Source organism: Dendropsophus ebraccatus, chromosome 3 (genome assembly GCF_027789765.1).
Source record: "Dendropsophus ebraccatus isolate aDenEbr1 chromosome 3, aDenEbr1.pat, whole genome shotgun sequence".
Lineage (NCBI taxonomy): Eukaryota > Metazoa > Chordata > Amphibia > Anura > Hylidae > Dendropsophus > Dendropsophus ebraccatus.
The window spans coordinates 87151306-87173939 of record NC_091456.1 but is presented as its reverse complement, the minus strand read 5'-3'; the positions used below and the strand labels follow the sequence as shown (position 1 = coordinate 87173939).

Below are 22634 nucleotides of genomic sequence, written 5' to 3'. Positions count from 1 at the left end.
GATGAACGATTTCAGTCCGTTTGCAATAGCTCTCACATTTGAAATCGTTTATCGTTAACGATTATGCGAACGATCCCGTGGAATAGGGCCCTAACATGCTCTACTCCCTGGGTTGGCCACAAGATCCAACTAATTTGCTTCAAACACTATGTGACAATGTGAAACAATGTGAAACTCTGGCCGTTCTGTGACCTGGCCAGATGACCTGTGATCTTAATTTCTGTTTAACTGGGAGGCGGGCGCATCAGTGTGCGCGCGCATCCCAATTCACCGCTGCACACAATGGAGAGTGCGGCCGGAGCCGCACCCTCCATTGTGTGAACTGACATGTTCTGTGCGGCTGCTATTTAATTAATAGCAGCCACACAAAACAGACATGTCAGTTTTTCGTGCAGTCAGTTATACTATGTGTATACACTTCGTCAGGGATTCCATTCATGCACATACGGCCGTGATTTATACAAAATATGTGTTGTGTGAACATGGCCTAATGAAGCAAATGAGTTGGATCTTGTGGCTGGCTGATTATGACTAGTGATTGCCACAAGTTTTAGGATTGAAACCCACTGCTGTCTAAATTTTGACATGTCAAAAGTCTAGAAAAAATAACAGAACTGCTTTAACATGCTTGAGAAATGAACACCGATCACCACATGGATTCGCCTCAATGTAATTCAGACAATAACAATAAAAACAACTTGTATGACAAAATGTATGTCAGGCTCCAGGTCAAAGACTCCATTTTGGCATGTTCCTTAGGAATTCTTGCTGGTCAGCATTGTGCAAGCAATTTAGTGTCTAGTAAAATTCTCAATAGTTGTTAACAGGACCAAACTTTCTAAATGTTTGTGTAAATGAAACAAATGTGTAATTGTCACATTGCTCTAACTTCACACGTTTTGCCAGCTTTGGGACAACTCCACGTAGCGATCGAAGCCCCATCCTCTGTTCTTCATACCAAACCTTTTCCATTCCACTGACCTCTTTTCGTGCAGTCAGATAAAATGGTGAATTTGCTTCCATCTGAGATGGCGGACGATGAGTGTACATGTACTTGTACAGAAGACAGTAAGGACACCGTCTGTGTCCTTTAGAATGTTCATGGTAAATCTGTCCATAGCACATTTTATTAGGGTTGGCTTGTTTGTCTCTTTTAACACTGTCTGTTCTAGCAAAGAAAGGTTGATTATTCCCATCCTTCATCAATTCTATGTCACCATACATTAGATCTGCATGTTCCTGCAAAGTCCGCATGTTTAGAAACTGACTATTGTATTTGACCACTGAGGACAGCAGTGGCACAGGCCCATCATCACCTAGACAGCCAATTCTCCACATTTCCTCTTCATCTGCTAGAGTAAAGTAGACAATATTGCGTGACCGGGAGCCTGACATTCCAGCTTTGTTGAGCATTCTCAGTTTTTCCTTGAGTTTCTGTGAGGAGGAATTGAAGACACTGCTGGTGATAGAGAAGCCTGCTCCAGCATTCTTCAGAATGCGGTCTAAGCCTCTGCGTATTGCATGGAGAGATGTAGCCAAAAAATCTGATCCGTCTGTTTTTTTCACGGTCACATAGAAATCTTCCAGAAGCTCATTTAGTTTGACTGCAGGGACCTTAAATATAAAGCACGGACAGATGCTGTAGTTATCACAAATGAGAATTCTTACAAAACCTTGGTGGTTACTTAAAGACTAAAAAAACGCAGCAGTATAAACAAGGCAACCTAAGCAGATGGAGTGTATGGAGCTGTGGACAGACACTGAACATTACTGACTGGCTAATCAAACATGGAATTATACTGGTCTGTACAGAAGGCAAGAGATCAATCAGTCATAAAACGCTAAGGGCTAGTGTATGGAAAAAAAAAAATCAAAACACTTGCTCTACCATAGCTAATTTTCTGAAGGAACAATACTTATTATAAACCACAACCCTGGTGGCATTCTTGTATAACAATTTTTCTGCTAAGTTACAATTAAAACAATTAAAAGTACACTTGTAGTATGGGAATATTGGTACAGTTCTATCAGAGAAAGGTTTTTTTTTAGGTTGCAGTGGGTAGTCGGCTTATAGACTCTCCCTCCAATAGAATGTCTTTATTACATGTAGATTGGCCTGACAACAATTCTAACTAGAAATCTGCAGATTAACGATGAAAAATAGTGCAAAGAATATATCATGTTTGTCACACATTTTACTGACTATACATGAAACATCTTATCTTCTATCTTATTTCACTAGCTACTGTAGATAATGTGGGGCTACCTCTGCAACATGTTTTCTCCTTCTAATTATGTATGGTGAATAAATACCATTCTTCGTCGATTCAGACGAAGAGAAACTCCTATAAGGTAGTTGCCATTATCCTTATGCTGGAGGGGCAATTTTTTCATAAATTTACATACGGCCCTCTGGGCAGTCCCTAAGCTACAACTGCTAAAACTCCAGGCTATTTATCTTATACAGCTCTTCAACCATTTCAACAGCATGGCTTAAGCTCCTTTTGCACAATAACAAGCACTGATCAACAAGATTGGCGCATGTTTAATGAGCTTTTACACTGCTCAATCAGTTGCAGGCCTGGCCACATGAATGATCACTGGATTGTTCTTGTGGCCTATGAATTTCATCACTGTTGGCTGAACATGCGCTCCGATGTTCGGCCAATAATAATGATTTTAATGCAGGCATGAAAGATGCTTTAAGCCACTGATAGCTGGCACTTTTATACAGACCACTCAATGGGAACGAGTGGTCCCTAGAAAGTATATTCAGCCAATAATCCAATGTAAAAAGGCCTTTAGAGTTTTATAGCGTGATTGCTGTTACACTTAATAATCCCTGTCTATGGTCCTCTAGATGTACAAGAATGTCATACCAGCGCCTATGATAAGCCTTCATTTATTGCCAAGCTGTTTAGAAAATGCTTTAAACATTTTGTGTTGGTGGGGCCACCTGTGTAAACTCACCTTAGTAAAATCCATACAGTCTTTGAGTCCCCTGGTCATACACCAGTACCTCCAGACATTTAACGCATACAGAGTAGCTTTGGTTGTGTTTGAGCTGACAGCGCTGATACAGAGATCTTTCAGGTCATCATGAAAATGAAACATAGGGAACCTGTTGAGTTTGGTTGAGTATGCTGCAAATAATAAACAAAAATCACTGTATCATACATGTAAACCAATAGTTATTTAATATGGTTTTATTGGCCATGGAAATATAACTGTAAATAATATGACCATCAATATCTACAAAGTTATTAGTGCATACCAGAATAAGAGCATTTTACACAATTTGTGTATTTTCAAAAGCATAACACAACGTAGGCTGCATACACATCTGAGTTAATGCTGTTTTTTATTCTGACATAGGGGTAAAAAAAACTCTGACCAAACTGTGACAAGACAGAACCCACTGATGCTCAATGGACCTTACTGATTTGTAACTGGGTCTACCAAGTTCTATCATTTTGATGTAAAAAATGGTACTGCAGACAGCACTATGTAATATATAAAGTGGGTTATCCAGGCTTACAAAAACTTGGCCACTTTCTTTCAGAAACAGCATGGCCCTTTTCTCTAGTTTGGGTGTAGATTTGCAGCTCAGTTCTATTATAGTGAATGAAGCTGTATTGCAACACTACATGCAACCTGTAGATCCGTGTGGTGTTGTTTTTCCAAGAAAGTAGCTAAGCTTTTTTAATCCTGGAAAACCTTTTAAGTTGGAATCAAAGTGTATCTCAATAGAAAATATAATACAAAAAATAATTACAAGGCCCAAATATGTCTCCATAATCGTGCAGCCCTTGCTTTTTTCATAAAAAATAATTAAGTTCATACTTATCAATGCCCCCCCCCCCGTGTCCTGCTCAAAGCTGCAGCCTCTGGTCCAGTCTCTTCAGTGAGTGACAGGCCACTCAGCCAGTCACTGGCCGAGACAAGACACCACCACGGCCAGTGATTTGCTGAGCAGCCTGTCACTGAAGAGACTGGGCCAAAAGCGTCGGACAATGGGGGAGAATAGGTATGAATAAGTATGAACTTTATTTTTATTATTACACTGTCGTCAACCGTCAGAAGCGCACCATTACACATAGAGATGTGCACCCAGCGGCTGATGATTTTTTAGCAGGTTTAAATTACAACAATGAGCTAATGATCGGCTCCTTGGTGACTGTTGTCCTGGACCAATATTCTGCTGAATCAGTCTGACCGGGCAGATTTCTTTGTGTAATAGGGCCCTTAGCTCCTGATTAGGGTTTCTTTTACACTAGACCTGATTGTGACACATTTGATACTACAAGTTGGAGTAAATTAAAAAGGACTATTTCTTGACTTAAATATCCATATTGTATTATTGATGAGACATGTAGTTGTATTGTTTCTTTTAGCAGTTATTCCAGCATAGGAATAAAAAAAGAATGACAAAACCTGAGAAAAAATACCATGTAGCAAACCAGTCACCCCCTGTGCCGGGGTGAAGGCCGCCTGACCCCCGCTAGAGCCCCGGATACTTACCCCATCTCGCAAAGTCCCGCTCCTAGAGCCGGTCCCGGGACGGAGATATCCTTGTTGGAAGCCAGGTGCGCGCTGCAGAGATGAGTCCGACGCCCATAGAGAACGACGGCTCCATTAATTTTCTATGGGCATTGAACTCATCTCTACAGCTCGCGCCTGGCTTCCGACAAAGATATCTCCATCCCGGAGGGGTGGGTCGGGCGGCCTTCACCCCGGCACGAGGGGTCACAGGTTCCCTTTAAGAATGTGTCCTGAAAAATTATGCGATGGCTCTCAGCACAATAAAGTACACTCTGTTAAAGCCAGTTACAAGGTCAAAGGCCCAGTATAAATATTACAGTCCACAGCTACTGTTGTGCATTAAAGGGAGCATATCAGCTGCAATTCACGTTCCAAACTGCTGACACTGTTAGCTAGCTGTTAGGTCATGGAGGCACATAATACCTTTCATATATTTATATGTGTATCCAGAACATCAAAACATGGTACAAAATGGCAAACAGGCTTTCCTGGGCTCCTAAAGTGCAGCAAGCTGTAACACCTACTTACTACCCCCTTTCACACCTGAGCCTGCTTAGAGCTCAGCTTCCAGGTGTCAATCAAGCTGGCAGGTATTTCACAGTATGCAGATATGCTGTGATCAAGAGATCCCTAGAGCCTTGCATAAAACAAAGGACCTATTCTGATGTAACATGCAGTTTGTAAAGTACCTTCAATAAAGAACATATTTTATGGGATCTTGGTGCTGGAGCTTACCGATTGTGATTCAGGTTTACCAGCTGTTGACCTATGACTCTCAAGAGCATGGAGACCACGATACATGGGGCGCCATTAATAAAAGGGTCTGAGCTGGTGACATTTTTGCTGGTTTATTGGAATATTGTGCCACCCATTTAGTGAGGTAGTATCTACTTCCTGAGGCCTTAGTGCAACAGTGGGACAGGACTGTGCTATGGCAAAAATGCAGTGTACCAGAAGATGTACTTACCTGAGACATAAAGCATATACAGTAATATAGAGAGACTATGGTTGAGCAACTAGGAGGAAACTCTAACTTGAAACATATGTAATGCAATTGTAAAGCTAGCTAAAATCTTCAGAGTGAAAGTCCTATTACCCATACATGTGATGAGTCCGTGGGACGCTAAATACCCCATCAGGAGACAAGACAACAACTAGACATGATTAAGGCCTGCACTATGGTAGTGCAGCAGTGCATCTATTAGTCCATGGTAATCCAGTGGCAATTACCCACTCCCCAGTGTAATGTGTTCATCTGAAAACATTGGGGGATTTATCATGAACTTTTTTCTGTATACCCCCATGTCCCACACCAGATTTATTGCCAGGCACACACCTTTCTAAAAATCAAGGAATCTAGGGCTGCCACGTGGCAGTTTCAGAAAACTATGCTGCAAGCTGGCATAAATCACTGTGAACTGGACAAAGGAGGAGGCCACACCTACCCATTCCCGCTCAACAAACAAGGGCATACATTGGCAAAAAGTCACAGTTTTGTGTGTAGACTAGGCACAGGAATAATAAATTAACCCCTCATTGTTCTGTGGCACTCCCGTTATCCCAAGATTATCATATATTTATAGAACAGATAAGTAACTGATCGGGGGGGGGGGGGGGCGTGCCCCATGCCCCATGCCCCAATGATCAGATACTTATAAATTATCCCTTGTCTCTGTGAGTGGCGGTTAAGTATGTGCACTGCTACATCACACACTTGCTATAAGCATATCTCATAGAAAAGGATGGATATAATAGAACCAGTTCCATAGCGTATGCATTCATGTATAGTAAATTAACATCCTGTGAGACAAAACAAATGAAATGTGCCAAGAATGTGAACTTTTTGAGAGATTATTTCCCCCTGCCGGAAAGCTGCCAAATGGTGTCTCAAGAGCTAGTTAAACCAAACCCATAATATTATTATCATTTTGCCATTGTGTAAACTATATAGATATAAGCCGCTTTTGAGCACTAATGCTCACAAAGTCTGTGACTCAGATTATTTCTTGTCTCATGGCTCTTGTCAGTATTCTATGTGTCCCTGTCCTTAGTTTGTCACAAGTACCAGCCTGTTATACAGTGTATTGTAGGTAATGGTAAAGCAACTCTGTACCCACAATCTTCCCCCCACAAACTTCTTGTACCTTCTTATAGCTGCTTTGAATCCAAGATCTGTCCTGGGGTCTGCTCGGCAGTTGATGCAGTTATTGTCCTAAAAAACAACTTTTAATCTTGCAGCCCTATGGGAAATTGGCATGGCCTAGTGTGTGTGTGCATTAGACTTGCACCCACCCTCCTCCCCACCCTCTTAATCATAAGGAACGTTAAGGCACCTGTGCAGTGTTCAGACAAGTGATGAATAGAAAAAACCTGCCCTGGGTACATGAGTTGAGTCTGATGCTCATAGAGAATGACAGGAGCAGTCATTCTCTATGGGCATCGGACTCATCTCTGCCGAGCGCGCGCACGGCTTCCGACGGTGATATCTCCGTCCCAGGACCGTGTCCAGGAGCGGGCCTTGCAGGAAAGAGTAAGTATCCGGGGCTCCACGACGCTGTCATCTTAGGTACCCTATAAAAGTTGTTTTTAGGACAATAACTGCATCACCTGCCGAACGGACCCCAGGACAGATCTTCGATTAAAAGCAGCTATAATAAGGTACAAGCGGTTAGGAGGGGGCAGATTGTGGGTACAGAGTCGCTTTAAGAGGCTGAGGCCCAGACAAATGGCTTCTCACACCAGACAACAAAAAGGCAGTATTAGGCTATATTCCCACTTCTGGAACATAACAGGAAAAGATGGACGCCTTGTTATAATCACAGCCGCGAATAATGATCATGGTCATTATTTATGGCTATGATCATAACAAGACGAAGTGGGAACATAGCCTTAATGTTAAAACAATGACATTTACTAAGTTGTGTTTACATGTTGTTTTCTTGTGAAATCTCAATGGCTGTGCCAATTACTGAAGCCATTTACCATTAAGGCTCTACTCACATAACATTTTTGTGCTACATTGCCAGTATACATTGGAATACCTTCAGAAAAGTATTCCAATGTATACTGAGGCAAACCCGCAGGGTGCCCGTAGACTTTAACAGACTTAATAAAGTCTATTACAGATTATGTTTCATCTGCTTTACCATATGAAAATGTTTGTTTTCAAAACTCAAAAGCACAGTCACAACGCAACCATTATATGTATTAAAAAAAGTGGCAAAATACCTGTAACAGGCCTCTTTGCCTGTCATTCATCCTCGCAGACCACTCTGACAGGCAGAGAGCTGTGACAAGTTACGGCCTGGACCAGTCCAGATGTCTAGTGTCTAGAGGGGACATTGATCAATGACCAGCCCTGCAGGCATTGCCCAAAAATCTACACCTTGCCTGGTTTACACCTGTTTCCAGGCATAAACCTTGATAAATTAGGCATGGGAGGAGGCTATGTCTCCTCCCCACCTTGCCATGCACCTTCACCCACCCTTCGGTCGAGTAGGGGTTATGGTTGGTGTACGCCTGGGAGAAGGCAAGAATCTGCGTATCCCTAATATTTCTCCGCCTAGGTGTTCAGGTCACAGGAGAGGACTAGGATTAGGACACGTCAAAAGTATCTTTTAAATGACAGTTCCCATTTCAAATTACTTTATAACCCAGTCTTGTCTCGTCACAAACTGAAAGTAAATTGCAAATTGAAAGCTAATTGTATTACAAAAAATGAGTGTTTGTAAAGTACTAACAATTCACCCATCAAGAAAAAGACAAAGCTTCTACACATGTACTAAGGCAAAAAAAAGGCTCAAAAAGGGAGAATCTTGAAGATTCAATTTAACAATGACATTTTAATATTAATACTACATTTCATTATTTTTTATATTTATTAACAGGAAACATACAGAGGAGTTTTTATTTCACAGCATTTTACTAATTTACTACTTTGAAATATTTTACAAGTGATTTATTCTTTAGGGCCTATTTTTATATTTTACCAAAATTCAAGTCTTTTCAGGATACTTAAACTTTTTTTCATTTACATAAGCCATATTACATCTATTCACACTGGAACAACAGAACTGAGTTAAAAGAAAATTGATTCAGATTTCCTGTGGCCTACTCTGGTCAAACATTCCGGCAACACGACAAAAGGGAACAAGGTTTCATCAAGGTATAATGCACTATATGAAAATAATGATGTCTAGTAACCCAACTATTTAAGACTACTAGCATTTAGTAGGTGTTTAGTTTACCTATTGTGCGACAGAAAGAAAACAGAACACCTACATTCTAAACAATTATTAATAAAAACATAATAATAATAATAATAATAAAATTTCCAGTAAGGCCACTTTCAAATGACAGTATTTGGATCAATATTTGTAAACCAAACCCAGGAGTGGTTCCTAAACATATATTTCCATTTTAGTTTTTATTTGTGTAGGTATTACTCAAGATTTTAGCTTACAATAGTAATGTAAAATACTGACTAGAGTACATCAACATTTATAGAATTATCCTTTAGTTAGTTATAGGGCACAAAACTGTTCCATGGCTATCCCACTTTCAGCTCAGATATGATTTAACCATTAATCTTCCAGAAAAATAATAAATCCTTTGCACGTTGGCATTAGTAGCAACTAGATTACATTGACTAAATGTTATCGTCTGGGTATAAAAACATACAAACATCTGAACAAATTTCTTTCAAGATTGCAAAGTCAATGGAGATAAGCTGAATAAGGAGGTTAAACCCCTTGCAATCAGCTGTTTAAACAGTTATCAGGTAAAGGGCCTTTTGCACGGGCCAATTACGGTCAATGAGTGTTCCTGGAAATGCTCACTCAGATGATAATTGTCCACGTGTCAGTGATTACCCGACGAGTGGGAAGACGCCCGCTGATAACATATTTTTGTGTGGCTAAACAATTTATCATTATCGAGCACACATCTCTCTGTGGAGAACAGGAGGTGTGGCCGATAACAATGAATATTAATGGTCACACGAACGATACAGTGATTGCTCGTTCAGCCTGCCCGCTTCATTAATCTTGCCCCTGCTGTGTAAAAGGGCCCTAAGTTTAGTTAAGAAAGTAACAAGGAGAAAGAGAAATTAGGGTATGTTGAAATGCAACAAAACTTTCCTGCTGTAGATTCTGAACAAATTTGAAAGTTTCTAAAAAAGTTTTTTTTTGTAGATGTTTATGTGAATGAGGTTTAGTAAAGCCCCATACACTTGCAATGTACTTTTATTATATTTGTTATTAAATATTTTTGTTGATGAATCTGTGCTGCTAATGTGCAAGAAAATCTGCTTTGATAATATCCCAACTCTGATCTCAAATGAAAGAAGAGAACCCATGTATAGCTTGTTTTTGGTCAGGATTTTACAAGAAATAAGCATCCAAACAAAAGAGATTCTGATATTTTACTTCTTTTTTTAATAAATTAGAACTTTCCCACCATTTTCTTGCATCAGGATTGTAAATACTGCAGTCATTTTTATAAGTTAAAATTAAATTTTAAGAAAAAACAGTGTAACAGTGAACACTTTCCACAAAAGAGACACAAAAATATGCAGATTTTCATCAGTATTTTGAAGGTCAAAGACATAACATTTCAGTAGTTTCACATGCCTCTGTGATTGCAGTTTTATAAATGACATACACATATGTGGCTGTGGCCCGGCTCAGGCACACAACAGTGCAGATGAATTGAGGAACAGTCTTCACGCCATAAACACCATTGCATATTGCTATAAATGATATCTTGCCTTGGTGCTACAGTTGTACAAATCCTACATTTAAAATCCTACATTTGTCCAAAAAATAAAAGAATATTAATTAAAAAAGTTAAAATGCAACAACCTCAATGTTTTCAGTCCGTAAAAGGCATTACACAGAGAGCTAAAGTTGCTTCATTTAATCAAGTGCAGAAGACAAAAAGGCCGCTATACAAACTTCTAGGTCAGTACTGTCTCGTTGTTTTAGGTCAGGCAGGCATTCGGAAACTAGGAGGCTGGCTACAGCATGAGCCTACTTCTAGTATTTCTTTGAGGATTATATATTAAAATTATAGCACCCTTCCTTGACAATGTAGCCTGTTGCTGTGCTCACTAGTCAAGGCATTTGTATTTTTTTTTTTTTACTTTTTAAAAAGTACTCTTACAAAAGATTTTTTTCAGGCTACAACATGCATTTTGGTTGACCACTACAGTATAAATATTATTGTAGGTGCAATACAAAAACTAGTTCTATTAACAGACTAATAACATGAAATAAAAACAATAAAATATATTACATTTTTATTATTTTATCTTTCTAAAGTGACTAACAGTAGAACAGGGCCAGACTTAAACATTCAATCACAGTTTAATTGTTAGTGCTAGTCTAAAATCCTAACTGGGCCTTGTAGCAATCTCTTTACAGCTACACCTCAAGCTGTGTCTGAGGAAGAGTCATAAGAGGCTGAAACAATAAAGTTTCCAGGCCCAGAGTGAGTTGCCATTGTCTGTGCAGCCTGTTGGCTCAAATTGTTACAGATTAGGACTAGCTGATTACTTTGGGCTTCCGAAAGAGTGCTACAGCTCTGATAGACACTGAAGTTAGTTTTTCTTCCAGGTATGTTACCCTTCTCACACATTGTTTTCACCATTTTGGCCAGCTTGTTTTTACCAAGAGCCTGACAGTTGTACCAGTGAAGAGCAGCTAGGTTAACAACAGGCTTGATGGACAGATAGAAAGGAGCATCTTCATAACGCATTGCTGGAGGTCGCCTCTGTGCATATTCTTTGTAGTCTTGCACAGGACAAGTTTGCGGAGAGTGTGGTGTGGCATATACTCTACATTCTGTCCCTGCTCTCTTGACCTTTGAGTCAGGGCTTTCCTGGCCCATCCACTCAAGAAATTCCAATCCGGTCTCCAATATTCGAAGCCTGACATCCCCCCATTTAAGTGTGGAACCATGAAAACCTGTACAGTGTCCAAAAGCTTTGGTGTTGTTCAACCAGACAAGATTCAGAAGACCTTCGGGATTGTAGCGACTCAGAAGGCCTCTTTTGCGTAGAATAAGTTCATCCGCGAATGTAAGCTTCATAGACTTATGGGGTTTGTTTCCTTTTCCTTTACATCGTAGTTCAATTTGCTTTTGTTTTAAAGCTTCCTGCGACCTTTTAAATTCCTTGTCTCTGGTAATGCTATAGCTGTACCTGTGCTCCTTTAGATACCGTTCCAGGCCACACTGATAATTGGCCAAACTGTTTGGCTCATATTCAGATCCATCTTTCTGCCTGGCATCAACAAAAAAGGAAGCCAGGTAGTCATCTAGTTCTTTGCAGGGAATCATGTAGATTTCTCTGGTCTCCATTGGGTATTTAGAGATGATGAACTCTCTAAAATTTCGCAGAGCTGTCTGTGTGCTACGAATTGTTTTCTCATTCTGTTCTCGGTTCAGCTCGGCTGTGACATCATCTTCATCTAAACAGACTACAGAAGGGGTAAAGGGAAAAGGAAAATGGAAAAAAGGGAATGGAGAAAATATTGGTAGAAAGAAAAGAAAGCATGTAGATGGCATAAAAAATTAAAGGTATAATGCAATTAAAAGAAGCGAGAAGGGAAGGAAGGGGAGGAAAGAAAACAAAACATGGTTGTGAATTTTACTATATCTGTTTGATCTGTTAGAAAAGCAAAAATTGCATTTTAGAGCATTATTACATACCTGTTTGGACAGCCAACTTCAGTAGTTTCACAAATGATGTACTAGAGCATAACAAAAAAGAATTCAGTAATAGTTCTTCGTGTCACTGGGCACTCATAGTGCATGTAGATTGGCAGGAAAAAAATGTCAAATTGGAGATAATCCACATTAAGAAAAAAAAAAAGTGAGATAAAAGCTTTGACTTTTACTCTTTATCCCACTGCTTCATGTGTGTCAAATGAACTGCTAAGCCCATTTGTATGTGCTCCATTTGTGAAACCAGAGGTTGTACTGGTTCCATTTCATTAAGTTCAGCTTATAAAATCTTTTTCAAGTTCATAATGATTAATAAGCAAATTGATAAAGCCATCCACATGCAGCTTACACAGAAGCAGAATGATCGCCATTTGAAACTTTTTGGGATTTCAGTATATCAGCAGCAATCAATCACATTTACTATAATACTATGTTACCTGACAATAAGGGACATGTTTATGAAAACTTGTGCAGAAGAAAGTGGAGGAGTTGGACATAGTGATCAAAAATATGAATATTTGTAATTACTAACCTATACTACAAAACATCTCCATCTTGTTCCATACTAGAATTTATAAAATGTTGTCATAGATTTCATTGGCCATTCTATGAATATCATCATGGCCTGTTCTTTTATTTACATTGTTAACCTTCTCCCGCCACGGCACTGTAAATTAGCGTCGCTGCAGCCTATGCCTGAGGCTGCAGCGACGTTAATTTACGATTCAAGATAACACAGGCGCAGGAGCTGTGCCTGTGTCATCTGCGGCGGGTCCCGGCTATCAGTGGGGCATAGAAGTGCTAGGGCCCAGGCAATCCTAGGCCTCGTCTTCTTTACAATATATATGGCCCAAATAAAGGTCTTTAAAAAAAAACACAGACATAGGCAACAAAGGTATGCTCTGAATGTTTTTATTGATATCCATCCAGTGGTGCAGCCAGCTCAATAGGTGGCTGGCAGTGACAGAATCACTTTCAGAATATATATATTTTTCAATGCTCATAGGGCATCTAGGTGACAATTTAGCAATTTCAGATTTAGCATTTGGGCAACAAAAACAATCAGTTTTGATTGTGCTACTAGTTGATATGTCAACTGGACCCATCAGAAGTACTGAAGAGGTGTATAGAGAACAGTATCCTATTTGTACATTATGCATAGTACTTAAAATGACCAAAAGATTAATGATGATGGTACAACCAAACGAGCAAAAGGATAACATAACAACTGCCCTAATATTAGTTTAGTGATCAGCATCTCTCTGTTATATATATATATTAACAACTGAAATTTGACCTTATCAGTACAGACCTCAGAAGGATGATAAAATCTATAAACAATATTGATTTTGCATTAAGAGCTTCACATCATTTGTGTTCCTCCCTTAAGAACAAAATAACCCACAAAACAGTTTTAATAAGGTAGACTAGTATGTCAGCACCACAGTTTGGCCTGTTGTTGTCATTTATTTTGTGCATGACTTCTACTCCACATTATGCCTAAACCTAAAACTCTTGCACTGCCTGGTGTACTCTCAGGCAGTCGTAACAATGCTTACTAAAATCTCTGACCATGTCTTGACTGTAAGGGCCCTATTATACCAACAGATTATCTGACATATTTTTTAAGCCAAAGCTAGAAATGGATTTAAAAAGGAGAAATCTCAGTCTTTCCTTTATTACCTGTTCTCTGTTTATAATCCATTCCTTGCTTTGGCTCAAAAAAATCAGTCAGATAATCTGCTGGTGTAAAAGGGCCCTAAGGCTTTTTTGGGGAACCAAAAATATGCACAGTCACGCACATCTTATTGTTTTCCATGGGAATGCACCCATTCTGTCTATCGCAAATACATCAGTAGATCCTATCCTGGATACATCATCCCTGAGAATTTGCCGTTTTTGTTTTATCTCTGGAAAGAAACAGATTAGGATAGTTTTTTGCACTAAACAGTTTTTTGGTTTAACACCTTTGTGTTGGTGTATTTTTATAGGCCTTGTGTTGCAGGATGGTGTTGCAGTAATGCATGGTTGGCAGCCAATGATTTTTAAACTTGGAAAAAGACAACAATCAGCCCATGATCAGTCCCTCGGCTGATTGTTGTCTTTATTAAATGGGGCTATATCTGCCTGCATCCATTGTCTGACCTGTCAAGCTTGTGCAGCCGCTATTCAATGAATAGAGGTCGCACAAAACTGACATGCCGTTTTTTTGTGCGACCGATAGGGATTCCGGCTAGAGCGTATACTATGTGTATACACTCCAACCGGGATTCCCTTATGACTGCAGTACAATGTAAGTTTTGTGTGAATCAAAGCCGTTGTTGCAAATCAGATTAATACAAAACTTACGTTATGTGAATATAGCCTCAAAGCACCACAGTGCTGTATCTATGCATTGCACAACAGCCCAAGGTTAGCAGTTCCATTGTGACTCTTACAAGGACACTACACTACTAGCTCAAAGACAATGTTACCTTAGGGAACACCAATTTTTCTTTTTTTTTGTGATTTTTACCTAGTAAAAATTTAATGTGAGAATTCAAATATTTGGAATGATTATACAGTGTACTGCACTGCTTTAATGAAAGCCGTGAGACATAAAAGTCATGCACTGACAAGCGAGATTAATTACATCTTTTAGTTATGCAACATGCTGAAAAAGAAGAAGCTTTGCTTTTATTGTTATTGAAACAAATGATGAATCCTTACATTAGGAATACACAGAAATAACTGCATAAATGAATAATTCAGTGTTGTCTTATTGCTTGTAAAACTATTATTTTCAGCTGACTAATATTATGTGCTACACAAATGAGGCTGACTTGCTGCAAACCTGTCAAGGACACCAGCAAATTAGGTTACTGGGTAGAACTCATCTCTACTGTGTAACCTTATCTGCACCTTCTTACGTATGCCACAGAGCGCTCATTACATTAAGTGATTATGTCTTCATCATTAGATAACCTGTTGTTGGGTTCATATGCCTTTTTAATGTCTACTAAAATTGCCCATCTGGAATATTGACAACTTACATAATAACAATCAAAACCCCTTTACTAACTGAAATAAAAGATATAAGTAGGGGCAAGTTCATACAAAGTAAAATAAAAACTAAAAATGGCTAGCAAAAAAAAAAAGAACTGTGGCCATTTATCCTACTGAATAATGTGCTACATTACAGTCTATAGAAAAGCAGCTGTCTGTGCATGCATTATAAAAATATATAGAATCATTTTTTAATTCAACATTATTAGATACAAAAATGGCTGTATTTTTCCTTTTATTGTACAGCCATATTTCGCTTTCATTTTACTGTGTCTAGTGTCTAGTGTTATTCACAAAACATTTATAGTAATTGCTCTAATAATAACACCCGAGTACCCCTTAGTACAAAATATACTGAATAAAACACTACATTTTAAAACATGGGTATTTCATTTCTGAGCTCCCTAAGGCTTACATGGGATCCATTTTTATCTAAACCCCTATATGCATAAGATCACCTCCAGTTTTAGAATATGGGAAACCTTGGATATATCTATCATTTTGACCCTAACATTCTACTTAACCCTTCCTGCATGTGATCTAGTTTGCCAGGCAGTATATGGCTATGTTCGTACAACGTCCAAGAAAGGAAAAAGGCGTCCGCTTTTTGTTTTAAAAATAAAGACATCCGTTATAGCATCATCTTAAGTGACTTCAATAAAATGCATTGAAATCTATGGAATAACGGACGTCTTTTTCACACAGTGTATTGAATAACAGACGTTTTTGTGGTAGGCGTCATTCAATACACTTTGTAAAAAAGACGTCCGTTATTCCATAGACTTCAATGCATTTTAATGAAGTCACTTAAGATGATGCAATAACGCACGTCTTTTTTTTAAAAAAAAGTGGACGCTTTTTTCCTTTCTTGGACATTGTGTGAACATAGCCTATAGATCTATTTTAACTTCGTTACGCAATATCAAATAAGTCTATTTTTATTCACTTTTTTCACTAGATTTTCTAGATTGATTTCATTGACGTTTTTTACCCATAAGAATGCAGTGATCTTTTATTTTTTTTATTTCTCCTACGAAGGCTGAAACCTATGACTTTTCAATGGCATACTTTATTGTACCATAAACAGTAATACAAATTTTTATATATTTGGTTAAAATATTACTAAGACCTCTATGACTTTTTAAAATGACCAAAAATCTGCAATTCTGGCATTGGGTGTATATTTTCACTTAGTTCAAATATTTCCTTGTTGCGTTGATATCAAATAGGTATTTTTTTTTTTAGAGTAGGTTTATTCAACAAAGGAGGTGGTTTGAATTTTTATTCAGAAGCACACATGTGAGCGTAAAACAGCTGTTACAATCCCGTTTGTGCTTGGCCCCCCCACCTGCTACTGTAGTTCCACAAGTTTTAGGAAGCAACAGTATGTGCCCATATTGCAATGGTAAGTGCCCTCTACATTGTTCTTTCTTATCAGATGATTGCACAGAGTGGTATCTTTATGAGAGAGAGCAGACCTTTTCCTAGCCAACTAATATTGGACTTGTGGTCAGTATAAGAGCAGCGTTGGTTGCTGTGACTTTTAGCTAGGCACTGCAAATTTTTATTAGAGTTTTTTGTTTTTAGATAAATATTGCACACTTTTTAGTCCCTCTAGGGAACTTGAATAAGCAATCATTTAATCGTTGTATTGCAGTTTACTGTTCTAGCAGATCTGACATGGTAACTATGGAGGCCTTCAGAAGGCCTCAAGCTGCCATGACCACCAATTGGTGTACCTCAACTGCATTGCAAGGGTGTTGAGCGGATTCCAAAAAGCACAACGTCTATTAAATAGCTCACTAGATGTCACAGTCACTATTGACCATGGCATCTATGGCGGTAAAGGGGCTCTAAGGGTATAGCTGATACCTTGCAGTGTGCCTCCCTGTACATTACATAAATAAAAGCCAGCATACTTACCACCCCCACTCCTTTGATGCTGCTGTTATAAAATATTTCCATTTTTTTTGTCTAATTTTTTTTTCTTTTTCCGATAACATGCAGATCCTGCATGAATTCTATGATTGGTTGAGCGGGAGCTGCAAGTTATCAGAAGGAAGAACAGGTCCACAGCTGGGACAATAACAGTTTAAATGAGGAAGTTAAAGAAGTCTGTCAATCTGTCATATTACGGGAAATGCTTATAAAGTGCTTTTTTCCTTGCACTTACTACAGCATCAAGGCTTCACTTCCAGGATAAAATGGTGATGTCACAACCAGACTCCCAGAGCTGTGCGAACTGTTGCTGCTGGAGAGGATGACGGCAGGGGGACACTGAGGGACACAGGGCACTGGAGGGACACTGAGCATCCCTCTAGCATCATCCTCTCCAGCAGCCACAGCCCGCACAGCTCTGGGAGTCGGGTCGTGACATCACCATTTTATCCAGGAAGTGAAGCCTTGATGCAGTAGTAAGTGCAGGGGAAAAAGCACTTCATGTGCATTTCCGGTAATAAAAGTGTATATTGGTGATTTGTATAACTTTTGGGGGACAATACAATACTTCAATGAAAAATTTCGCCGGACTTCTTCTTTGAGTATGGCAGCATGTCAAGTAAACGGAGACAAAAGGTTGGGTTTAATTTAGGGCTCACTGTATCTTCCTGACATAAAAAATTTGATTTCTCCAGAAAATCTCTTTAAAGGGGAACCCCACATAAGGATTTTTGGTAGTTTCAAAACTGGGATAGATAGGCAAGTAATGCTATATGCTTCTTCAGAAGTTTCATTTTTTTTTAACCTCTTCCTGGAGTTCCCCTTTGAATATCTGGCATTAAAGTGATGTGCAATGTTGATCACTGACAATGATTGCAGCTTCTGATAGCAGCTGGCACACATTGCATATGAAGCAGTTTAGATCCTGTGCCTGCTCTATACGTTACCACATAACCTATGATGTACATTTATGCTAGGCAGTTAGGAATGAGTTAAACCCAATTTAAGCAGCCCTTGCTCCCCCAAAGGAGAACTGGCAGCAATAAAAGGTGCTTAAGGCTAATTGAGGCATGTAGGGGAAATAAGGCTATTAGGACTTATTCCCACATCCCTTATTTTACTGGCCCTACGGACGGGGAAGTCCTGTAATGAAGTGTCTCCCCACCAGGCATGAAGTATCAATATCATGCAGGGAGCAGGGAAACTGTTTGAAACTCTGCAGCACTGTAGTGACAGAGCCACAACCTGCCATACTGCAAAAACTAGAACGGTTTAAGGAACATGAGTTTAAACTATTGACCTGTTATTTGAAATTCCCCAGATCTTAATTCTTTCTGCTTACTTTCTGCAAATGGGGGACCAGGAAATTTTAGCATGTAAGTATATACCTATAAAGAATAAAGAAGATCAATGAAGCTATAGTCCTTATGTATTCTAATTTAATAGAAAAAGTATGGTTCTGGTAATGTAAACGCCCTATTACACGGAACAATTATCGTTCCGTGTTAGGCTGGGTTCACACTGCGTTTTTGCAATCAGTTTTTTTCATCCGGTTTTTGCAAAAAACAGATGAAAAAAACGGTTGCATTTGTGTGCGTCCGTTTTGATCTGTTTTTCCATTGACTTCCATTGTAAAAAAAAAAAACGGATCCATTTTTTTGACTGACACAAAAACGTAGCTGAAACTACTTTTGTGTCCGTTAAAAAAAAAACGGATCCGTTTTAATCCGTTTTTTTTTTTTACTATTGAAGTCAATGGAAAAACGGACCAAAACGGACGCACACAAATGCATTCGTTTTTTTTATCCGTTTTACATCCGTTTTTTGCAAAAAAAAAAAAGGATAAAAAAAAACGGATTGCAAAAACGCTGTGTGAACCCAGCCTAATAGAAGGCAATAATCAGCCGACATGAACAATGTTGGCTGACTGTTGCATTCGTTTGTCTTTCAACAAAGACAAAACCCCTATGGGCTGCCCGGCAGCCCTCCTTAAGCTCCCTATGCTGGCCCCCGAACTCACCCGGTCGCTGCCATGGCATGTAATAGTGGCGCCAGTGAGCAGGGAACGGGGAGCAAACGAGCGCTGACAGCGCTCGTTTGCTCCTCATAGTCGCCCCGTGGAATAGGGGCTTACCAAATGCATAGGTGATTTCAGCGGCCATGCAAAGATGATCCACTGATAAAGACTTAATAAAAATTACTTATAAGCCATTCAAACTCAAGAAAGGAAATGCTATTATGAGTACTTCCTCAGTAAGTGGCACATACAAGCCTACTCAGAAGTACATGCAGCACCTATTGAATGGACCAGTAATGCAGCTCTTGACATATTATTAATAAAAGAAACGGGGATGCAGCCTTTAATAGAACCTTAAAGTATAGGCTGAAGAGTCTCTAGAATGAGACATGTTACTACTTATGGCATTATACCAAAGTTAGAGGGTTAGTAATGTGGATTCATACGTCAGCAATGGAAAGGATTATATTTATACATGAAGAAATGCTTTTTTTCCCCTAGTCTTATTTGTTACAGCAGCAGTTTTACCATGCAAGCATAAAACTACAGTGCCTGACAAGGCCCTGATACAATAATAAAAGCCAGGCACTCTCATCTTCATATGCAACAATACATCAAACTGTATACTAGCTGATGTGGCAGTTCTATGAAGCCTCTACACCTAGATCTGAAGCATCAATTATTACGGAGCAAGACATACTGTAGCTTAGGGAATCAGCTACCTTTGCAAAAAAAAAACAAAAAAAAAAACTACTATATACCACTACATACTTGTCCTTATTGTATCTTTAATCATGAGAAGTGCTGCTGTAGTTTATATTTGAGTTATATACTGTAGATATATAAAGTTACAAGCTGGAATTTATTCTTTTACATATGCAATAAAGCTAAGGGGCTGTTCACATCAGGTATGTGATAAACATTTAGGGGGAGATTTATCAAAGGGTGTAAAATTTAGACTGGTGCAAACTGCCCACAGCAACCAATCACAGCTCAGCTTTAGGCAGTGCTGAAAGGAAAGCTGAGCTGTGATTGGTTGCTGTGGCCAGTTTGCACCAGTCTAAATTTTACACCCTTTGATAAATCTCCCCCTTAGTGTGTAAGCTGGCAAAGCATCTGATGTACACACTATAGGATTATAAAAAGATGGAATAGCAAATACAGGACATAATAATACATATTTCTTGTACACAACAGAAGCCTATGGATGATGTATACCATGTGAGAGATATATAATTTTTTTATGGCCTTTAGTGTAAAAACCCCTGCAAACTTGTCTAACACAAAGCGTCTGTCTGACTGTTTAGAAAAGTCTGAGCTGTTACAAATGCATGTATTTAGTATGGCAAGTACTGTGATGCACTATTAGGCTATGTTCCCACTATGTCACCATGGCTGTCAAGCAGCTGAAAAAACACATAGTGGGCATATGGCCTATCAGTTTAATTACAGTTGCCAACAACTGCAGGTCGTGTCATCATGCACACCAAGGCTGTGGAGTCGGAGTTATGGAGTCAGAGCTAGTTTTGGCTGGAGTTGGAAAAAACGTACCAGCTCCAGCTTTAAATCTTAAAATTTTTTAGAGAACTCCAGCTTTGTGAATATTGCAGTGTACGTATTCACTTTAATGGGCTGAACACTGTCTACTGTTGGATAGATTCAGTCCATCAACGTATCAACTTAAAAGTGTGGTCAAATGTGCTTTGCAATCCTGCAAAACAAGGAATTCGATAAAAGATATGTTAAGTCCATTAAAATAATCTGGCTTGCCTCTGTCAATGTTAGCATACTGTTTTCCAGTATTTTAACAAATATCAGCAACATAGAGGGCAAACGTGGAGTGCACCCGCCTTTAACTGTGATATGATCTTGTTTGTCAGGAGGGAAAGAAAACCTTACAATCTATAAATACTATTGTCCTCAGCTAACGTTCATCATGCTCAGTGCTGCCAGTTTAATTAGGCCAATGTCCTACAGATTGTGATTACAATAAGAGAAGGAAGAAGCCTAGTGTTTATCAGTACTATAGAAGTATCGAGCTCTGACTACAGCGAAGTCTTATAATTACTGGAAAAACCACATATAATTACTGCATCAGCAATTATAACCAGCAACACTCAAAGCAATGTTTATGTTTGTTTAAGTAGTACTCCTAGCTAAACTAATATACATAAACGTTTACTTTTTTAAAAATTCATTAATTTAGCAAATGTGCTTCTTTCTTTTGACATTTAGAAATTTTAATCATATATGTTATGTTCTATCAAGGTCCCAGTCAGTCCATGTATGTTTATTTCATCCCTCCACCCTGAGCCACCATGACAGAATTCTGGCACATTTGCAATAGTAAATCTGGCCCAGTGGGGGGTGACTAAAGCCCAGGCAGTCAGATTTAAATACAATAAAATAAACAGTATACACTTGCAAAATGTACCAAATGTATTCACTTTACACTATGTTCAGTTCTTTAAAATCAATGGATTAAGCAGGTGTATGCTGTGGTATACGTCAGAACAGCAGATGGGCTAGTTTCAGATGTGTACCTAACCTCACCGGCGCTGCAGATAGATGTCTGTAGGAGTAGCGAGTTACTGAATGAAGAAAGACAGACACACATAAGCGCTGCTTCTGATTTTAGTAAGTTTTCCCCCACTTCTGTGCTTAAATACACAGCAACAGTGCTCAGTATTACTTTATACTGTCCTCCATGCTTCTGCCATTTCTGTGTGTCTGTTCGAGACACTAGGAGAACAGGATCTGTGTGAAGTGTATGGGAGACATTATAGCCTCCTCCTGGAGTAACGTCAAGGAATCCTACAGAAAACTGCTGATAAATAATGTATACAATTCCTATAATGGGCAGTGTTATTACCCATGTACACACACAACTTACCTGTCATCTCAATTTCAGTCTTCTGTAGACTCTGAGGAGAATCTGCCTCTGCCTTTTATAAATAACTAGTTGAATGTATATACTTACAGAGCCTGAAGGTACAGCAATGTTCAGATTCAGCTTGTAATTTCAGCACTGAAATGTTATATATAGCAGGTTTTGTAGACTGTAAGATTAGATGTTTAAAACTAATGTGGAGGAATCCTGGCACATGAGAGTACTTCACCAAATACAGTCTGTCTCACTTAAATGGGACTTCAAGTGTCCTGCTGTTACACAGCACACATCAGAAGAAACTTGGATTCATTATATTATCATAATCTGAATCTAATCGAATTCTTCATTTCAACAGAATTTACGAATGAAACTGGTATCCATAGAAACAGCAAAGTCACCGCACCAGCGATCACTGATAAAACTCTAAATTAGCTAAGAGGATAAATGTAGCAACCCCTAGCAGATGTCCAGGTTATG

General features: G+C 39.0%; 2 protein-coding genes across 2 annotated transcripts in view; both read right to left on the bottom strand.

Moving 5' to 3' along the window:
* Positions 1-480: 480 nt before the first annotated feature.
* The window catches only part of LOC138787173 (uncharacterized protein KIAA1958-like), a 42201-nt gene continuing 20047 nt past the window's right edge, over positions 481-22634 (bottom strand). Inside the window, 2 exon segments of the mRNA XM_069964343.1 lie at positions 481-1614; positions 2971-3143. Coding sequence (XP_069820444.1) covers positions 811-1614; positions 2971-3143 — 977 coding nt within the window. The 3' untranslated portion in view covers positions 481-810.
* On the bottom strand, positions 10859-12721 carry LOC138787553 (uncharacterized protein KIAA1958 homolog). Its single transcript, XM_069964901.1, has 3 exons — positions 12705-12721; positions 12253-12293; positions 10859-12020 (listed from the first exon to the last, which is right to left on the bottom strand). The coding sequence occupies exons 1-3, from the start codon at positions 12719-12721 to the stop codon at positions 10972-10974; spliced, it is 1107 nt and encodes a 368-aa protein (XP_069821002.1). The 3' UTR covers positions 10859-10971.